General features: G+C 43.0%; 1 protein-coding gene across 4 annotated transcripts in view; it reads right to left on the bottom strand.

Moving 5' to 3' along the window:
* The window catches only part of map2k4a (mitogen-activated protein kinase kinase 4a), a 187,348-nt gene that overhangs the window by 126,256 nt on the left and 38,470 nt on the right, over window positions 1-22,622 (bottom strand). For 2 of the 4 annotated variants that reach the window (XM_043714457.2, XM_043714458.2), the window contains exon 2: window positions 7,442-7,570. The exons of the other annotated variants lie outside the window; for them this stretch is intronic. In XM_043714457.2, coding sequence (XP_043570392.1) covers window positions 7,442-7,570 — 129 coding nt within the window. The remainder of the gene's footprint in view (window positions 1-7,441; window positions 7,571-22,622) is intronic. 4 annotated transcript variants of the gene reach the window in all.

A 22,622-nucleotide genomic window follows, 5' to 3' on the forward strand; every position in this document is an offset into this window, starting at 1 on the left:
CACTCTAGAAATAATTCTTTAATAAGAAAATAAAACAAGAACAATCCTACCCAGCTGGTGGCAGTGGAGCTGCATTAGAGAATAGTGCAGTTAGTCCTGTGGACAGCTGCAGACAGGCCAAGAACAACAAGGAGGGACTGTATATCATTGCCAGTCTCTGTGAATGTCACATGTGACATTAAGAGCAGTTTTTATTCTGTAGTAGGGGCACAAAACTAATTGGAAGAATTTAACTGGAGTATTCTGGTGAAAAGACAATGGATTGGGAAGTGACAACACATTCATGAACTTTGGAGATGACTATGGGTCAGTTATTTGCAAGAATAGAGGAGAATGGTTGCTTTGCATTGAGAAAAGCTATGATTGAGGTAGATGTGAAGAGTGGAACAATATTCTGGGAACAGGAGTGAAATCAGGAGGAACTTTATCCCAAAAAGGATTGAGACAAAAGGATTATATCTGGAAATCACTTTCCTAACAAGTTGTGAATGCGGAGTGAAATTTTCAAGACATAGATCAAGATATTTGTTAGGCAAGGGTCACAAAGGAAAAGGAACTACTGGATAATTGGAAACAGGGTGCAGATGATGAGATTAGATTCCCTACAGTGTGGAAACAGGCCATTTGGCCCAACAAGTCCACACAGACCCTCTGAACAGTAACCGACCCAGACCCATTTCCCACCGACTAATACGCCTAACACTATGGGCACTTTAGCGTGGCCAATTTACCTGACCTGCACATCTCCAGACTGCGGGAATAAACTGGAGCACCTGGAGGAAACCCATGTAGACACAGGGAGAACGTGCAAACTCCACATGGACAGTCACCCGAGGCTGGATTCGAACCAGTGTCCCTGATGCTGTGAGGCAGCAGTGCTAATCACTGAGCCACGGTGCTGCCCCAGTCATAATTTAAGTGAATGATGAGACAGGTTTCAGAGGTTGAAAAATTGACCTGTGTTCCTGTGTCACCCACTCCTTGAATCAGTTAATCTAGAACAACTAGCACAACCATTACAATAATAAGTGAAATATTTTTATCCATGGATTGTAAATGAAGTTATTTATTCTCGCTAGTTTAAGCAGTATTTTTATCTCTGACTATACAAGTATCATATATACAGCTCACTCTAGCAACTTCAACTTTCAAAAAACTTAAGTAATTTGCTCAATTAATTGTCTGTCACACAAGTAAACTTACAAAATCACAATATTTAGACTCTAGATTCATAATCCAGATCACTCAAGCAGATTTTTGGGCCCAGAGACTCTTCTTCAGAACTGATCGTAGCAAGAAGGAAAACATAGGTGCTCAAGATGGAGTGAAGGGGGAGGGAGGAGGAGTGAATGGTAGGTGGAGATGGTGCCCAGAGAGACAGAAAAACATGAGCAGACAAAGGAATACAGAGGAACGTCTGTTATCAGAATATCAATTATCCAAATATCAGATTATCTGAAGGGGATCTCAAGGTCCCGAAAGAAACATTACTTCAAAGAGCTGTTTCAACCCTGATCGCGTCTTTTGTTTACAGGTACAGTGATTAAAAAATGAACTGGGCTCACTGAAATGCCGCCGTGGATAATCCTGGATGGTCCAGGCACCGTCTCTAAATTACTGACCTCCTGCCCTCTCTCTCTTCCCCCCCACAAACATTATCCTGTACAGGGCAGAGGTGGAACCTGTCAAAAGGGTGTGCATGCGTGCGTGTGCACGCTATTTGGAGACTTACCCCACAAAGGCAGCAACAGTCTTACTGTAGGTGTACAATCTGGCTGCCCTGGAGGGGAGGGGGTGCGGACGAGGCACGTGACAGTGGGTAGGGATGGACGTGGATGTGAGCGTGGGGGGCTGTGTTGGACTGGTTGGAAGCAGACGGGATTGGGGGCATAGGTGGTATTGGACAGGGTTGGGGGTGGGCGAGGTTAGAACGGACAGGGTTGGGGGCAGGGGGCAGACGGGAGCGCGCTCGCAGAGTGCTTTTACCCAGTCTCCTGAATGGGGAGCAGACTTCACAGAAAACTCTGAGCCCCAGAGGAAATCAATTAACCGAATAATCAATTATCTGAATGAAATAGTGCCTACCAATCTCGTTCGGATAATCGAGGTTACTCTGTAGATAAAGGTCAGCCTGGGAGAATCAATATCTGCTAATGGAGACCATTAGCAGCTGACAATTGTTGTTTGCGGAAGCTGCCTGGGAAACCACAGTGAGTAGGGAATTACAGTTGGCAAGATTGAGTGAACTGCAGGTAAATCGTTGCTTCATCTGGGAGCAACAAGTTATGCACTTTACTCTATCTAGTCTGAGATATTCACTGCTCGCATTGGGGAGACTAAGCAGAGCCTGGACAACCTTTTTGTTGTATACCTATGTTCTATCCACAGAAACGACCCTGAGCTTCAGCTACCTGCTGCTTTAACACTGTGTTCCCTGGCCAACATCCGTCTCGGGCTTGCTGCAATGCTTTCGCAAAGCTCAGTGCAAGCTGGAAGTACAGCACCTCACAATTTGGGAACCCTGCAGCCTTTCAGACTCAAGGTCCTTATACCTTCAACCCGTGCCCTTACCCAAAGCCCCCTATATGCCAAGCCTTGTCAGGACTTATGCTCCTCAGATACTGCCTGACTGGCTGTGCTTTTCCATAACACACTCTGACTTGTCATCACGTGGGCTGGTATCACAAACAACCCGGTGTCAACCACTAATAGTCCCCATTAGCAGCTACTGCTTCTTCCAGGATGAGCTTTACCCATTCATTCCTTTGTCTGCCAAACAGTTTTTCTGTCTCTCTGGGATCCATCTCCACCTATTTACTCTATCCCATTTACCCTCCTCCCATTCTAAACAATAGCCTTCCTAACCTTTCAATGCAAGAAAATCAATTTCAAATGCTCATATTTTCATTGCAAATAATGAAATAAATTTAAGAATATGAAGACTAGACTTCTTTAAAATAAGCTTGGAAAATTACTTTTAAATGTCCATCAGTACATGCAGTTCTGCTTTATAAATTAATTCTGAGTCTTTGTAGAATTAAAGATATTTTATAAAGTGCTATGCTACATCTCCACACAAATCAAAATATCATTTGCATTGATCAATTTTATGCTTTCATTTTTTTCCAATGCAACAACCCACACCCAAATTCTACAGTAGAGAAATGCCACATTTTTTAAAATGTGGCAATGTTACTTGATTTTAAGCTGACAAAACAGATGCATTCAGCTTAAACTGATCATAAACACTTGACAATCAAGCAGATGGAAGCACAAAACAAAGTCTAGCATCAAGCAAATAACAGATCCTACATGAAAATAAAATTCACTATCAGTGGTTCTTACTGTAACTGTAGGAATTTAAACTTCAGGACAAATGCCACTTAAGTGCTACGGTGTGCAGCAAAAATAAAACTTGCTGACCAACTTCGCTTCCTGACATTTGATTACATGTAGGCTGCAATATCAGCACATCTTTAAAAATAAGCAGGCATTCATAGAATGCAGGAATACATGCTTACTGCACACCACATTCCAGTACCTGTCTGCTTTTCCAAAATGGTGTAACTTCATTAAAGGAAAATTTCTGACCCCTGTATATAAATAGTTTACTCAGTGTTGTCCCTTAGTAATCCTCAACAACAATCAATACTATCATAATGGAAAGAAACAAAATTTGGGCAAGTTTCAATATTTTAGGAATTGAAAGAGTACTGGTAAACCCTATAAAATTTTCCAAGCAAGAAACGCAATGAGCAGAATACCTTTAATAGTGCATATTCATGTAAAGCAATTTTTACTTTGCATCATTACTAAGCTGGTGGTAGATATCTAATGTCTGGATCTTCCTATTTCAAACTTAAAAGGACAAAATTAAAAATCACACAACACCAGGTTATATAGCCCAACAGGTTATTAGGAAGAACTAGCTTTCGTAGCACTGCTCCTTCATCAGGTAGCTGTGCAGCAGGATCATAAAACACAGAATTTATAACAAAAAGATCACAGTGCCATGCAACTAAAACAACATATTGAACAAACCTAGATTGCTGTTAAGTCTTCCATCTTTTAGAATGGGTTGCAGGGTTTGGTTCATTAATATGTAAATTCCCAGAACTTCTTTCAAGTCACATTCTCTAAATAACTTAAGGTTTATAGAAAAAGGTGACATCTTAGCTCAGACAATGCATTAAAGCTGTGAGGTTAGAAGTCTGTCTGTATCCCAATCCTGAGTCAGACTGGTTCTATTTCCAAAGTAGAAATTTACAAAATGTTACATGGATTGACTATCTGCAGACTGTGTGCTTTTTAAACAAAATAGAATGGAGTCCACTTCTCGCCTTTAAAAAACCGCCAAACCTTAAACAGACCATTGTTCGCAGCAAACTGCCTAGCCTTCAGGGCAACATCGGCAACAACACCGTACAATTCTGTTATGGCAACCACTGCAAGATGCATTAGTGTCGACATGGATACTACCATTACACGTGGGGACACCACCCCACAATGTACATGTTAGGTACTCATGTGACTCAGCCAATGTTGTCTACCTCCCATGCTGCAAGCAAGGATGCCCCGAGGCATGGTACATTGATGAGACCAAGCAGACACTACGACAATGGATGAATAGAGACCATGCAACAATCGCCAGAAAGGGATGTTCCCTCCCTGTCGGGGAACACTTTAGCAGTCAGGAACATTTGGTCTCGGATCTTCAGGTGACCACCTCCAAGGCAGACTTCAAGATGCACAACAACGCAGAGTGGCCGAGCAGAGGCTGATAGCCAAATTCAAAACCCATAAGGAGGCCTCAACCTGGACTTGGGGTTCATGTCATACTACAGGTGATCCCACTACACTATACACACTCACTTGTGCGCACGCGCGCGCGCGCACACACACACACTCATACAGACCCTCTCACATACGCACACCCCGCTCTCAGACACACACCCATCCCACAAGAACCTTGTGCAGAAAAATTACATCACGCAGTTAAGACAAAGCAATTTTGCCTTCCTATCTTTTCAGGAAAGAAAGTGTACAGTCAGTCCCCAAGTTACAAAATGGCTCGATTTCAGAGTACGCTCCTAAGTCAATTTACACGCAGATCAGAACACAATATAGTACAAAATAAAACAGCCATTTGTGAATACAAGCAAATGTTTGCATGTTGGATCCTTAAAATTATTTACGTGGGATCTTGTCCCATTGTACAAGTGCGCCTAAGTTGGGAACTGCAAATGGAAACAGAGAGTCAGTCCTTTGGGCCTGCTATTCCCTTAGACCATTCCCTTGATCTATTACTTGAACCCATCTACCCTCTGTCTTCCTGTAATTTTTACCACATTTGCATATCAAACATTTAGCAAACTTCGATTCTGAAATTTTCAATTTACCTACAGTCAAAAAGCTTGAGGGGGAAAACTGCTCCAGATTCCCACCATTCTTTGTGCAAAGAATACAACTCTCACTGACAATGTTACCTAGTATAGTAACAAAATGTCTGAAAACAAACCTTCAAGCTCAGTGAGCTAACTTACATACTTAAGAATACAACTCCTAACATCACGCAATTCAAGCCAGGCCACACAGTTTTGTCCCCCTATTCTGTACTCTCCCACTACAAAAAGTTGTTGTCCTTTATTTATCTCATCAGCTCCTTCGCTGAAGTAGTTTTCATAATTGCAAGCAAACACTTTTTTATTCCTGGAGGAGAAAAGCTGAAATGCAGTTGAACTGCTCTAATTGAAATAGAGAGTTCTGCAATTTGAAAACCATATTCCTTCAGCTGTGCAATTAAAATGTTGCTTTTTGAAGCACCAAAGGAAAATTTGAGACTGTGTGCCACAGGGGGTCTTTTGAATTAAAGTTCTGCCTGACACCAGCCTTCTGATTGGTTGAGCTGCAGGGTTAAAAAGGTTTGCGTGCCAAAAGGTAGAGGGTGAGAAATGTCCAATACTGCAAACAGGAAGTGTTTATCTCTCCCTCTTTTCGTGTGAAGGCAAGACCAAAAAACCAAGAAAGCTTGAGAGAGCATTCTGAAACAAGACAACATCTAGTTCAACCTGATTAACCATCAAATTGAACAGCCACCACCTGATAGACATTATTACTTAAATCAGAAGGGCTTAGAGAAAATAACTTTCTGCCTTTTAGTCTGGACAAGTTTGTTTAGCCTGTTGATATTGTTTTTCCACCTATAATGAGTGTTATGTTGTTTGTCTTTTGTCAATTTCAGTTGTGATGAAGAATGTGTACACATTTGTGGCTTCTGAAGTGGTATATTTTGAAGTTGCACACAAGAAGATTAAAACATTTTGCTGTCTTCTGCCAAGGTAAAGCATTACAACAAACAGAAATATTTTCTGTTAAACGATGAAACCTAGTGTGAACTACTTTTGTCCCGGGCAGCAGCCAGCCAAATTGGTCATTTTTGTCTCATTGGAATGTTTACATTTTATGACTGCATTTGGAACAGTAACACATGACCATTAGTCCTTTCTTCCCTGTTAAGTTGTGACATGATTTATAATCCTTTTAATGCCCACAGTTTTGTGAATCTGAAAGGCAATTCCTCCAAAAGACAATGTATTGCACTAGCTGAGATCCAGACACTGTACTCAAAATAAATAATAACCAATTCTCAGGTCACTGTCACTCCTTTTTATTCTAACCTACTTAAGAGATCAACATTGCATTAGCCTTTGAAATTATTCTCCTTCCACCTCACAAAAAAGTGTGGTGCGAATGCGCACACAGTGTGCAGAACATATATTCTAGTCTGTCATGCAACAATGGCCAAACGCGCACAAGCGCACTGAATAAATCAAACAGCCTGTTCAACAGCACATTCAGCTTTGCAAACTCCAGAAAAAAAATAGGTAACTCTGGCACAAAGGCTGCAACAGCTGCTATTATCTGAAGAAAAACCTCACAGTTAAGATCCCCAAGTGCCAAGGTTCTTACATCCATAAACACAAAAATGTCTTGACACTAGTTCCAATGAAACCTCCAGAGAGCCGCAATTTTGCCTACAGTTCCAGTATCATTAACTGATGACTAACCAGAGGAATACGATGCCCTTAGTTATTTTAAATCAACCTGTTCAATTGTGTCATGACATATCTGGCACAGGTAGGCCTTGAACACAGACTTTCAGGTAGAGACATTACCATTTTGCCACAAGAGCACCTTTGTGTTGCCCTTATGCTTACCAATAGAAACATGCCCAAAGGCAGCTAGAAAGTATTCTCTTATTTAAAGATAGCCTAGGCTTATTAAATAATAATGCATAGTTTGATGGGAATTCCCAGGAGGTGGCGATGGTGAATATCCACTCCGATACACATTACATTACACCAATTTATTCTTTCATACTCAACCAGCCAAGGATAGGTGGGGCAGGGCAATCAGCAACAAAGTAACATAGGTCACTAACCAAAAGTGTAGTAGTCCTCATTTTTTGAGTGAAGTTCTCCTCCACAAACCAACTTGCCCACCCTCCTCCCCTCTGGATCTTGGTCTGGACTGAGGAAGGGCTTCTGTTTGAGATTTCTGTGTTTCAATTCTGTTTAAAAAAAAACACAATAAAAACATGTAATAGATGGGGCAATTTTACCCTCCAAAGAAACAGGGTACTTTGTAGAGAATACAGACCAGCAAGGAAATTTTTTTTGCATACATTGACACAATAATTAACAACTCTGAATCTTACAGATTTAAAAAAAACTCTGATGATATTGTGGGTCAAATACAAAATAGAGATTAAGAGATTCATACAATGGGATGATGCAATGTTCTCTTCATAGAACAGACATCTGAAAGCCCCAGTGGATCTCTGTGGCCCTAGTTATATTTGTGACATGGGGAAAATCTGAATTTACCAGATGACTGACATATTCAAAGAGTAATTTACCTTTTTAAAAAAATTAATACTTCAGTATTACAGATTATGAACCCTATGGTCATTGTTATGGCAGGGGTGTGGGAGGAGTAATATGGTATAGATCCTACCCAAATTAGCAAACCACAAAACACTAAAGGTAAAATCACATACGTCTCATATCAATAATTGGTAAACATTTTAATGGATAATGTTGTAAAAGTCCATAAGACTACCACCGTACAATGTTCCACACCACCTTCCCTTCCGAGATGAGTGTGCAAATATTTTTATGCATCACCTATTTCCTTCCCAGCTATTAACTCAATTGAATCACTGCTGTTCTAGCCAGCCTCTTATCCACTGCAGCCAACCTATCTGTAACATCTTCCAGATCCACACCCATCAAGTTTTATGCTCCTCTGACTGGAACCTAAGATGGTGCATCTTGTGGGCGGCACGGTGGCACAGTGGTTAGCACTGCTGCCTCGCAGCGCCAGAGACCCGGGTTCAATTCCCGACTCAGGCGACTGACTGTGTGGAGTTTGCACGTTCTCCCCGTGTCTGCGTGGGTTTCCTCCGGGTGCTCCGGTTTCCTCCCACAGTCCAAAGATGTGCAGGTTAGGTGAACTGGCCATACTAAATTGCCCGTAGTGTTAGGTAAGGGGTAAATGTAGGGGTATGGGTGGGTTTCGCTTCGGCGGGTCGGTGTGGACTTGTTGGGCCGAAGGGCCTGTTTCCACACTGTAATCTAATCTAATCTAATCTAATCTAATCTAATCTAATCTAATCTAACCATTCTCCATACACACCCCACATACATTTCAATGCATTATTTACTCCACATGCCTTCAGCCAAGCAGATTGCACTTTCTGATACCATCTTTGGCACACCATAATACCCTTTAAATCCATCTTTATGAATAGATTTCCAGATTTTGTTTACCCCTCCTGGACTTCACAGATTCTAAGATTTGTTTGTGCCTCTGAAGTATCATGAGATGTTTTCTATATTAAAAGATACAATATTATGTTCTTGTGGCAAGATTATTGGCTACCATACAACAAATCTGACTTTAACAGACTTACCTTTGCGTGCCACTGAAGCAGTGTGTTTGTAGAGTTACTATTCCAATTGAAATGGAACACAGTTTTGCCAGGAAGTTAAAACCAGTCACGCAACTCTGGATCTCTTTTGGAAAGCAAAAGTTTGTTTCTGCATTGTTAACCATGGATGCAAAGGAGGCATTTGACTTTAAAGAGTATTAAGGTCTCAAAGTTCCTTTAAACTTAACTTGTTTAAACACTTTGCATGAAAACTCCTCTCAAGAGGACACTGAGGTGGTTTTAAAATAGGAGTTCATAAAGCCCCATACCTAAGGATATCCAAAGAGTATGATAGTTTTCCTTGCAATTAGTTATGCAAATATATTTCAGCAAAAGTTAGGAAAAGTATCCCAACTTTTCTATCTTCAGCAAACCGACCTCATTTCACAGTTTTAACAGGCTAACAAATCACAACCTTTTACTTTAACTGACAACAAACTTCAATAATAATATAAATTAAGAATTTTATCCAGTATGAATAAAACTATCAGCATATGGTTTGAGAAAGTATTTTGCCACTGACAACACATCCATGTTGAACAAATCAATCCTTTGCTTACTGCTTTGGCATTTATTTACTATCAAAATATAACTTAATAGGTAAAAGTTTTAGATAGTTGGCTTAATTCATGGAAGGAAAAAGCCAATATCTCCCAATGCACTGAATGGTAAAGTTAAACTCTAAAATAAACAAAGAAAACAAAGCACCACAGATGCTGGAAATCTGAAGCTCTGATTCTACTGCAATTCAACTACTATTGTCAAATTTTTCTGGCAAGTCAAAAGGAAGCCTTTCAAAATCTGAAGGGCGAGAACAGCAATAAAAGACTGGCCCAAAACAATGAAGGACTGAGTTGCAAGGGAAAATGCAAGTCACAGAGACGTACAGCATGGAAACAGACCCTTCGGTTCAACTAGTCCATGCCGACCAGATATCCCAACCCAATCTAGTCCCACCTGCCAGCACCGAGCCCATATCCCTCTAAACCTTCCTATTTATTCTAAACCCTCATTCCTGAAGGGCTTATGCCCGAAACATCGATTCTCCTGCTCCTTGGATGCTGCCTGACCTGCTGCGCTTTTCCAGCAACACATTTTTCAGCCTCCTTCACTATCCTATCTACCGGAGATTCTACTTTCAAGGAGCTATGAATCTTCACTCCAAGGTCTTTGTTCAGCAACACTCCATAGGAAGTTACCATTAAGTGTATAAGTCCTGCTAAGATTTGCTTTCCCAAAATGCAGCACCTTGCATTTATCTAAATTAAACTCCATATGCCACTCGTCAGCCCATTGGCCATTCTGATCAAGATCCTGTTATACTCTGAGATAACCTTCTTCGCTGTCCACTACACCACCAATTTTGGTGTCATTTGCAAACTTACTAAATATACCTCCTACGTTCCCATCCAAATCATTTATATAAACGACAAAATGGAGAGGACCCAGCACGGACGCTTGTGGCACTCCACTGGTCACAGGCCTCCAGTCTGTAAACCAACACTCCACCACCACCCTCTGTCTTCTACCTTTTTGCCAGTTCTGTATTCAAATGGCTAGTTCTCCCTGTATTCCATGAGATATAACCTTGCTAATCAGTCTCCCATGGGGAACCTTGTCGAACGCCTTACTGAAGTCCATATAGATCACATCAACTGCTCTGCCCTCATCAATCCTCTTTGTCAATTGGGCTCTTGCTTTTCACTTGCTGACTATAATCTAGATTTATCAGTTGAAACAGAGAGACTGACTCTAAAAGCGGTGCAAGTGGAAAGACAATCATGCATTGAAGTAAAAAGTAAAGTTAAAAAGCATATGCACAATTGAGAGAAAATCATCAGTAAGGTCAGCTGTAAGGAAACATGGAGAAGTTTAAGACCAAAATTTAGCAATGCATAACTTATAGCAGCAGGCTCTAGAATTGCAGAAAATATTATTACATAGTACAACGTGTGGAGCTGGTGATAGCCTATAAGTATTATCATTCAACTATTAATTGAGAAACTCAGCTCATGTTCTGGGGACAAGTACAAATCCCACCACAGCAGACGGTTCAATCTGAAAATCAAATCTAAAACAAAACTGGAATTAAAAATCTACTGATGACCGTGAAACCATTGTCGATTGCTGGAAAAACCCATGTTGCTCAGTAATATCCTTCAGAGAAGGAAATATGCCATCCTCACCTGGTCTGACCTGCGTGTGACTCTAAATCCACAGCAGTGATTGACTCAACTGCTCACTGAGAAAGCCACTCAGTTTTACCAACCGCTATGAAATCTCAACAGAGAACTGAAACCGGACAGACTACCTGGCATCGACTTAGGCACGAGTGAAGAAAACTGCAGAAACAGCCTTGTCAACCCTGCAAAGTCCTCCTTACTAACATCTAAGGGCTAGTGCTAAATTAGGAGAGCTGTTTCACCAGACTAGTCATGCAATAGTCTGACACAGTCACACACTCAGAATCATACCTTACAGGCAATGTCCCAGACACCACCACCATCCCTGGATATTTTCTGTCCCACCAAAAGTAAGCCCTTGTGCACTTTTTGAACAAAATAGAATGTATCTGCAAATGCAAATTTACCCCAAAGTTTTCATGTGTGTATCTGCATGTGCATGTGTGCGAGAGACAGAGGGGGAGAGAGTGTGCGTGTGTGTGGGAGGGAGGTGGAAAAGAAAAGGAATGAGTGTGAGAATGTGATAGCGTGCAAGAGTATGTGTTTAAGTGTGTATCTATGTGTGAGAGAGTGTGTGAGAAGTGCATAATGTAGTGTGACATGAATTCAACATCCCAGTTGAGACTATCCTCATGGGTGTCTTAAGTTCTCAGGAATGTGACATGATAGTTGTTCTGGGATTTACATTTAGTGAATTGAAACGTGCAACCCCATTGTAAGTGATTAAGACTTAATAGTAATCTAGGTTTGCACAATACATTGTATCAATTGTATGACACTATGACTTTTTACTATAAATTCTGTGTCCTATGATCCTGCCCCATTAGCTAGCTGAAGAAGGTGCAGTGCTCCGAAAGCTTGACCTTCTAATTAAACCTGTTGGACTATAACCGGATGTGTGATTTTTATCTTTGTCCACCCCCAGTCCAACATTGCTGCTACTGACTATGATATGGAGGTGCCAATGTGTACTATCTACAAGATGCACTGCAGAAATCCGTCAAACATTCTCAGACAGCACCTTCCAAACCCACCACTACTTCCATCTAGAAAGACAAGGGCAGCAGATACATGAGAACACTACCACCTGCAAATTCCCCTCCAAGGCACTCACCATCCTGACTTCAAAATATACCACAGTTCTCTCGCTGTTGCTGGGTCAAAATATGGAATTCCCACCCTAACAGCATGGTGGGTCAATCACAGCATGTGGACTGCAGCTGCTCAAGGTGGCCGCTCACTACCACCTTCCCAAAGGGAACTCAGGACTGGCAGTAAATGCTGGCCAGGCATCAACGCCCGCATTCCACAAAAAAAAACTCATTGTTGCTACTGATGCAGTCAAAGTCTAAACTGGTCTAGTTTCTGTTTCAATAAAACAAAACAGAAATTCAGGTCAGACAGAGGCAAACTCAAACAGTAAACCACAGAATGGTCTGATCTTTCTTTGCTCAACACTGCATTTTTAGGCTTAAAATCAGTGATCCTTTGCCAAATATTTGCAAACATTCCACAAGGTGTACAGAAAGAGAGTCAAAGTCAGAGATATACAGCATGGAAACAGACCCTTCAGTCTGTTGTTCCAACTTGTCCATGTCAACCAGATATCCTAAATAAATCTAACCTTATTTGCCAGCATTTGGCCCTTATCCTGCTAAACCCTTCCTATTCATATTCCCACCCAGATGCCTTTTAATTGTTGTAATTGTACCAGCCTCCCCCACTTCCTCTGGCAGCTCATTCCAAACACGCACCATCCTCTGCGTGAAAAAAGTTGCCCTTTTGGTCCCGTTTAAATCTTTCCTCTCGCAACCAAAAGCCATGCCCTTTAGTTTTGGGCTCCTCTAACCCAAGGATAAGACCTTGCCCATCCCCTTTATAATTTTATAAACCTGTCAGGTCACCCTCAGCCTCCAATGCTCCAGGGAAAACAGCCCCAGTTTATTCAGCCTCTCCCTACAGCTAAAACCGTCCAATGCTATCAACATCCTTGTAAATCTTCTCTGAATCCTTTCAAGTTTTACAACATCCTTCCTATAGCAGGGAGACCAGAATTGAATGCAGTATTCCAATAGTAGCGTAACCATGTTCTAAACAGCCACAACACGACCTCCCAACTCCTATACTCAATGCTCTGATCAATAAAAAGGAAAGCATACCAAAAGCCTTCTTCACTATCCTATCCACTTTCAAGGAACTATTAACCTGCACTTCAAGGTCTTTGTTCAACAACACTCCCCAGGACCTTACCAGTAATGTGTATAAGTCCTGCTGTGATTTGCCTTTCCAAAATGTAGCACCTCACATTTATCCAAATTAAATTCCATCTGTCACTCCTCAGTCCATTGGCCCATCTGATCAAGATCCTGTTCTACTGAGGTAACCTTCTTCATTGTCCACCACGCTGCTAACTTTGGCGTCATCTGCAAACTTACTAACTATGCCTCCTATGTTCACATCCAAATCATTTATATTAACAAAGAAAAGCAGTGGACCCAGCACCAATCCTTGTGGCACACCACTGAGCACAGGCCTCCAGTCTGAAAAGCAACCCTCCACCACCATCCTCTGTCTTCTACCTTTGAGACAGTTCTGTATCCAAATGGCTAATTCTCCCTCTATTACGTGTGATCTAACCTTGCTAACTAGTCTACCATGAGGAACCCTGTGAAATACTTACTGAAGTACATATAGATTACCTCCACTGCTCATCAGTCCTCTTTGTTACTTATTCAAAAAACTCAATCAAGTTTATGAGACATGATTTCCCATACACAAAGCCATGTTGACTATCCCTGAGCAGTACTAACCTTTCCAAATACATGTAAATCCTGTGCTTCAGGATTCCCTCCAACAACTTGCCCACCAGATTACCTTTAGTATACTGTCCTTTGAAACTTAGCAAATTACAATTTTAATGTCCCTTCTAAAACTGCATTACTGAATTCATTTCTACTCTTTGATAACTCATGTTTATTACATGATGAGAGACAGCTTTGGAATATTATTTGTTCAGGCTTGATTGAAAAAATTAGGCTAAGTCTTTGGGCTAAGTGGTCATAAATCTATTTCACTTTAAGTAGTAATTACACAGATACATGCACCTCAACCTCCTAACTGGAACAGGATAGTTGCAAGGAGGTACAGATTTTTCCCCCCCAAAAAATCAGAATAATCTCTTTAAATGAACAAAATATTAACCACGAGAATTCTAATACACAAAATTTTATCAACATGAAGTGTCATAAGCTGAATCTCCCTTCCTCTTGAGCATTCTGGTTAATACCAGAGAAAAACATCCCAAAAAAGCTAAAGAATGGCAAAACACTGGGTAGCAAATAATGCTTAATTTGGGGCAGGAATAGATAATTTTTTCCTTTAAGCCTGCTTTGTTGTTCAAAAAGATCATAGCTGATATGATCAGAGCCTCAACTCCACATTTCAACCTGCTCTGAAAATCTTTTGACTCCCTTATTAGACAGAAATCTACCTCTGCCTTCAATGCATTTAATGACCCTGTCTCAACACACAAAGAATTTTAAAGATTCTTAACCCACTCAGACTAAATTTCTTATTCGGTTGCAATGGAAGACTTCTTATTTTTAAAAAAAGTGTCTGAGCTCTTGTTTCCCAGAAACATCCTTTCAGCATTCACCTCATCAAGTCCTCACAGGATCCTATATGCCTCAATAAGATTCCCTCTTATTCTACCCCAGTCCAATAGATAGAAAGGAGCTTGTTCAACTGTTCCTCGTAACCCAGCTATGGGTTGAGTAAATATTCTCTCAACTGCCTCTAATACAATTACATCTTTTCTTAACCAAGGAGAGCAAAGACATACAAGTACTCCAGATGCAGTATCTATACAATTGCAATGTAATATATCTACTTTTATATTCTATTTCCATTATTGAAAAATAAACACCAGTTTATTACTTACTATACATACATACTCAGTTTTTGTGATTCACTTACAGGTGGTCCCCATTTTATGAATGTTGGCTCCCACCTTATGAATGCTCATACTTATGACTGGTTAGTTGTATGGTATTGTATTGCTTTCAGGCCTGTTTTAAATCAGATTTACAAATGGACACAAGTGCAGAACGCAGTCATAACCTGGGCTGCCTGTACAAGGGCACTGAAATCCCTCTGAACTAGAGTTCAGCAATCACACTTCATTTATATTGTTTTTCTATTCTTGGCAAAGTGTAGAATTTCACATTTTCCTGCCTGATAGTACATTTTTATAGACAATAGGTGCAGGAGTAGGCCATTCTGCCCTTTGAGCCTGCACCACCATTCAATATGATCATGGCTGATCATCCTTAATCAGTATCCTGTTCCTGCCTTATCTCATAACCCTTGATTCCAAAATTTTGCCTATTACGTAAGGAAACTGCGAAAGGAAATAGATTCTCTTAACAACTATCCTACCCTTGTAGTAACTATACAGTTCAACCATACAGTTGTTCATCCAAGTTATTAATATAAATTGTGACCTGTTGAGACTGCAGCACCGATACTTGTAGTATTCGTCACATCTTGCCGATTTGAAAATTACTGATTTATGTTTGTTCTTAACTCCACTTAGCTAACCAATTGTCTAACGTCACTATTGTGTTAACCAGTACATCATGAGCTCTTACTGTACATCATAGCCACTAATGTGGCATATTGCCAAATGTCTTCTGGAAATCTAAGTACAGCACCTTCATAGGCTCCCCTTTATTCACACTGGAGGTTTTTTATAAAAAAGGAAAACGCAGACAATACTTAACATGAACGCAATTTTCCTTTCATAAAACCATGCTGACTTTGGTTGAATTTAGATTTTAGAAATGCCCCGCTATATCCTCAAGTCAGATGTTTGAGCAGTTTTTTAGTTTGTTGAAATTTAATTTCTTTTGTGGTGGAAAACCAATTTAGTAATCAAACTTTATCAATCAATAAATACAATAATCATATATGTCAGTATTAAACTGACAATGGCATACTATTATCTTGCATTGTGACATACGGTCTCCCAGTACTCCCCATTATGCCCAGTCAGAGTAAAAGTTGGAAATTACAAATAGGCTGCACTTTAAAATACTAATCACTATTGCCTTCCAGGAAACAGAAACTTTAAATAGAAAAATAGTATCAAGTTCACATTTTGCTGGGTACCGGTAAGAATTACAAAGCATCATTACAAAAAAATTACAAAGTTTAAGCATCAGCATTTCACGTGATGCAATCTCACTTCATTTAATGTTTGGGATATAGAGAGATCTTACAAGTTACCATATTTTGAAAGAAAATATTTTTAAAAAAATCAGTATTGATGGGCTTTGGTTCAGGATTCAATGCAAAAGTATTGCTAAATTTAAAGGTTAGGCCTTGTGATCTTTTTGACAGCATCACTTTCTACCAGTAGGGACATCAGTGGACTATGTATAAATAGAATCCATTTGCTGGCAAAAAAAACTGCAATGCAGCACTCTGATTTACTGTAAGAATGGAAGGTCTTATGCAGGCAGTCTGTGTCAAATGCTCACCAATTTTATACATTCTAAAACAATGTAGGACAGAGGAGAGCCTTTGAGCCTTTTCTGTGTCCTCCTTAAAAAGGTTAAAGATTCTTACTTGCTGCTTGCATGAAGCTTCGTAAAATTGGACAGGAGTTTGGTGTTTGGGGGGGTGGCAGCAGTCAGTTCAAGTCATTTGCTCCACAATTATTTGAACAGCGTGAAGTCAATACCTTCACAGGTCTGCAAACCTGAAGGCTCGCTTTTGATGTCAGTTGAAGAAACGAGTGCACCGAGCACATCAGATTTGTACAATCCGAATAGCAAAACTCACAAATCGTCTTCAGTACAAACTAAAACAGAGATACCCAAGGAGGTCTATTCTACCCGAGGAGGAAATGCAATTATAATTGGCATTACATATTTTGTGAACAGATCAGCAATTTTCTGCTCATGGCAAAGTACTAAATGCTCTCGGCACCATATTAAGTTTTCCTAGGCTGCAAGAGGTAAAGGGAAGAAACCAAACAGACAATGGACCCTGAAGTCAGATTTGTGGCAGCACAGTTTACCAACTGTCTCAGGAAGCATATTAATCGTCTTTTAAAAACTGTGGATAACATCCACGACAGTGATCAAATGGCTCACACTTAAAAACTTCCTCACCAACCCAATATCCATAATTCATCCTCATCTCAGGTGACACAGTGGTTAAGGGAGGCACGGTGGCACAGTGGTTAGTACTGCTGCCTCACAGTGCCAGAGACCTGGGTTCAATTACCGCCTCAGACAACTGTCTGTGTGGAGTTTGAACATTCTCCCAGTGTGTGTGGGTTTCCTCCGGGTGCTCTGGTTCCCTCCCACAATCCAAAAATGTGCAGGTTAGGTGAATTGCCCATGCTAAATTGCTCTTGGTGTTAGGTGAAGGGGTAAATGTAGGGGAACGGGTCTGGGTGGGTTGCTCTTCGGAGGGTCGGTGTGGACTTGTTGGGCCGAAGGGCCTGTTTCCACACTAAGTAATCTAACCTAATCTAATCTTCTAGGTCTGTAATTTCTGTTCTGCACTCTCTTCTATTGCCTGGTCTGATCCATCATTTATCACAGGCTCAAGTTAGTACAGTTTGAGCCTCCACCTCTGCTTGGCATTAGCAGACTTCCAAATTGCCCAAAGCACTTGTCCAAACCAAGCTGTACTTGTCCAATGTGTAAATGTTTGCAAGTGTCCTTTCCAACAACCTTAAAATTACTAGCCTTACCTTTTGTCTCTGTCCATCAGTCTTTTCACCTTTGAGTCCATACTACCTAAACAAAGTTAACTCAGCTGACTTGATTTTTGCGCATTCCCCTTCACTGGTTATAATAGCTTCAGTCATTGCCTTATAAACTTGTCAGCTTTCCAACTTTCACTCTTAAAAATCTTATCACAATCCATTTATTTCACCAACATTTTGGTCGTCCTTCCTGGTCAGGCATTAACAAGTGGAAATGGTGGGACATCCAGAGATGTGACATCATGGGCCAAAATTTCACGATTCTGAAGCTGTCTTATTTTCCTCTAGGAAAAAGTTCCGCTGCTCATGGGAATTACATTCCTTGAAAATCTTGTAAACGTTGATTTTTTAATAGACAAATGACCTTCAAAAGTATATCATTGGTGTTCAACTGGATTTAAATTGTCAATTCCTTTTAATGTCCAAAAGCGTAAGCTACAAAACAAAAGGCTGATTTAACTGTTTTCTTTCAAGACAATTTTCTACTACATACCTAATGCTGATCTTAGAAGGGACAGTGAGAAGCAGCTTTAAAATTACTAGCATATTTTAATTGGAAGTGGGGGGATGGGGGGGTGGGTCAATGTCTAGCCAAAATATGCACATTGATGCCAGACAAGGTCAGGATCAGATTTAGTACTTATGCCCTGTGGTTCAATAGCATACCAATATATGCCACTTGGTTGAAGTACTGAAAAGGTGTTTCATACTTATGTAATGTTAAAAGATTAAATTGGAATCTCTCTCTGGACATTAATGTAATATTAAAAGGGTTACGTTGCACTGACTGAACATTATGGAAGTAGGTGGGGATGACATTCATGCAAGAAACTGGATCAGTGGTGCTGGAAGAGCACAGCAATTCAGGCAGCATCCGAGGACAGGCAAAATCGACGTTTCGGGCAAAAGCCCTTCATCAGGAATAAAGGCAGAGAGCCTGAAGCGTGGAGAGATAAGCTAGAGGAGGGTGGGGGTGGGAGAGAGTGGCATAGAGTACAATAGGTCAGTGGGGAAGGAGATGAAGGTGATAGGTCAGGGAGGAGAGGGTGGAGTGGATAGGTGGAAAAGGAGCTGGGCAGGTCGGACAAGTCCGGACAGGTCAGGGGATCGAGTTTCTGGAGGTTAGAAGCTAGGATGAGGTGGGGGAAGGGGAAATGAGGAAACTGTTAAAATCCACATTGATGCCCTGGGGTTGAAGTGTTCCGAGGCGGAAGATGAGGCGTTCTTCCTCCAGGCGTCTGGTGGTGAGGGAGCGGCGGTGGAGGAGGCCCAGCACCTCCATATCCTCGGCAGAGTGGGAGGGGGAGTTGAAATGTTGAGCCACTGGGCGATGTGGTTGATTGGTGCGGGTGTCTCGGAGATGTTCCCTAAAGCGCTCTGCTAGGAGGCGTCCAGTCTCCCCAATGTAGAGGAGACCGCATCGGGAGCAACGGATACAATAGATGATATTAGTGGATGTGCAGGTAAAACTTTGATGGATGTGGAAAGCTCCTTTGGGGCCTTGGATGGAGGTGAGGGAGGAGGTGTGGGCGCAGGTTTTACAGTTCCTGCGGTGGCAGGGGAAAGTGCCAGGATGGGAGGGTGGGTCGTAGGGGGGCGTGGACCTGACCAGGTAGTCACGGAGGGAACGGTCTTTGCGGAAGGTGGAGAGGGGTGGGGAGGGAAATATATCCCTGGTGGTGGGGTCTGTTTGGAGGTGGCGGAAATGTCGGCGGATGATTTGGTTTATGCGAAGGTTGGTAGGGTGGAAGGTGAGTACCAGGGGCGTTCTGTCCTTGTTGCGGTTGGAGGGGTTGGGTCTGAGGGCGGAGGTGCGGGATGTGGATGAGATGCGTTGGAGGGCATCTTTAACCACGTGGGAAGGGAAATTGCGGTCTCTAAAGAAGGAGGCCATCTGGTGTGTTCTATGGTGGACGAACGATCAGTCCTCAGCAAAGGACTCACCTTCGTCCCCGTCCGTCCACGCATCAATGAATTTAATACACGCCGTGACATCGAACAATTCTTCCGTCGCCTCCGCCTCCGAGCTTACTTTCACAATCAGGACTCCCGCCCACCTTCTGAGGACCCCTTCGCCCACCTCCAACACACTGCATCCACCTGGACACCCCGCGCTGGCCTATTACCTGCCCTCGACCTCTTCATTTCCAACTGCCGCCGGGACATTAACCGCCTCAACCTGTCGACCCCCCTCCCCCACTCCAACCTCTCACCCTCACAACGCGCAGCCCTCCAATCCCTCTGCTCCAATCCTGACCTCACCATCAAGCCAGCGGACAAAGGGGGCGCAGTGGTAGTCTGGCGCACTGACCTCTACATCGCTGAAGCCAAACGCCAACTCGAGGACACCTCTTCCTACCGCCCCCTTGACCATGACCCCACCCCCCATCACCAAACCATCATCTCCCAGACCATACAGAACCTCATCACCTCAGGAGATCTCCCACCCACAGCTTCCAACCTCATAGTCCGGGAACCCCGCACTGCCCGGTTCTACCTCCTTCCCAAGATCCACAAGCCTGACCACCCTGGCCGACCCATTGTCTCAGCATGCTCCTGCCCCACTGAACTCATCTCTACCTACCTCGACACTGTCCTATCCCCCCTAGTCCAGGAACTCCCCACATACGTTCGAGACACCACCCACGCCCTCCACCTCCTCCAAGACTTCCGTTTCCCCGGCCCCCAACACCTCATCTTCACCATGGATATCCAATCCCTCTACACCTCCATCCGCCATGACCAGGGCCTCCAAGCCCTCCGTTTTTTCCTCTCCAGACGTTCCTAACAGTACCCCTCCACCGACACTCTCATTCGTTTGGCCGAACTGGTCCTCACCCTTAACAATTTCTCCTTTGAATCCTCCCACTTCCTCCAGACCAAAGGGGTAGCCATGGGCACACGTATGGGCCCCAGCTATGCCTGTCTCTTTGTTGGCTACGTAGAGCAGTTGATCTTCCGTAATTACACCGGCACCACTCCCCACCTCTTCCTCCGCTACATTGATGACTGCATTGGCGCCACCTCGTGCTCCCGCGAGGAGGTTGAGCAATTCATCAACTTCACCAACACATTCCACCCTGACCTTAAATTTACCTGGACCATCTCTGACACCTCCCTCCCCTTCCTGGACCTCTCCATCTCCATCAGTGACGACCGACTTGACACTGACATCTTCTACAAACCCACCGACTCCCACAGCTACCTGGATTACACCTCTTCCCACCCTACCTCTTGCAAAAATGCCATCCCGTATTCCCAATTCCTCCGCCTCCGCCGTATCTGCTCCCAGGAGGAGCGGTTCCACCATAGAACACACCAGATGGCCTCCTTCTTTAGAGACCGCAATTTCCCTTCCCACGTGGTTAAAGATGCCCTCCAACGCATCTCATCCACATCCCGCACCTCCGCCCTCAGACCCAACCCCTCCAACCGCAACAAGGACAGAACGCCCCTGGTACTCACCTTCCACCCTACCAACCTTCGCATAAACCAAATCATCCGCCGACATTTCCGCCACCTCCAAACAGACCCCACCACCAGGGATATATTTCCCTCCCCACCCCTCTCCACCTTCCGCAAAGACCGTTCCCTCCGTGACTACCTGGTCAGGTCCACGCCCCCCTACGACCCACCCTCCCATCCTGGCACTTTCCCCTGCCACCGCAGGAACTGTAAAACCTGCGCCCACACCTCCTCCCTCACCTCCATCCAAGGCCCCAAAGGAGCTTTCCACATCCATCAAAGTTTTACCTGCACATCCACTAATATCATCTATTGTATCCGTTGCTCCCGATGCGGTCTCCTCTACATTGGGGAGACTGGACGCCTCCTAGCAGAGCGCTTTAGGGAACATCTCCGAGACACCCGCACCAATCAACCACATCGCCCAGTGGCTCAACATTTCAACTCCCCCTCCCACTCTGCCGAGGATATGGAGGTGCTGGGCCTCCTCCACCGCCGCTCCCTCACCACCAGACGCCTGGAGGAAGAACGCCTCATCTTCCGCCTCGGAACACTTCAACCCCAGGGCATCAATGTGGATTTTAACAGTTTCCTCATTTCCCCTTCCCCCACCTCATCCTAGCTTCTAACCTCCAGAAACTCGATCCCCTGACCTGTCCGGACTTGTCCGACCTGCCCAGCTCCTTTTCCACCTATCCACTCCACCCTCTCCTCCCTGACCTATCACCTTCATCTCCTTCCCCACTGACCTATTGTACTCTATGCCACTCTCTCCCACCCCCACCCTCCTCTAGCTTATCTCTCCACGCTTCAGGCTCTCTGCCTTTATTCCTGATGAAGGGCTTTTGCCCGAAACGTCGATTTTGCCTGTCCTCGGATGCTGCCTGAATTGCTGTGCTCTTCCAGCACCACTGATCCAGAATCTGGTTTCCAGCATCTGCAGTCATTGTTTTTACCTCATTCATGCAAGAAAGCAGATTTAGACAAGTCATTTGCTACTACTCTTCTATCATCAAATTAAACTTTAATTCAGTGCCTTTCAGAAATGCTTTCATAGCCATTCCCCAAAGCTAGGAATGTTGCACCTGCATTGTCTTGGGGAATCAGAGTCAGGAAATAGTCTGCATAACAATTCCTCAACATTAGGGCATTCACATTTACATCATCTCTGAGGATGGCCTCATCCTATCATTGTATCTGG

Source organism: Chiloscyllium plagiosum, unplaced genomic scaffold (genome assembly GCF_037043375.1).
Source record: "Chiloscyllium plagiosum isolate Xiang-an unplaced genomic scaffold, Cpla_swu_hap1 HiC_scaffold_25, whole genome shotgun sequence".
Lineage (NCBI taxonomy): Eukaryota > Metazoa > Chordata > Chondrichthyes > Orectolobiformes > Hemiscylliidae > Chiloscyllium > Chiloscyllium plagiosum.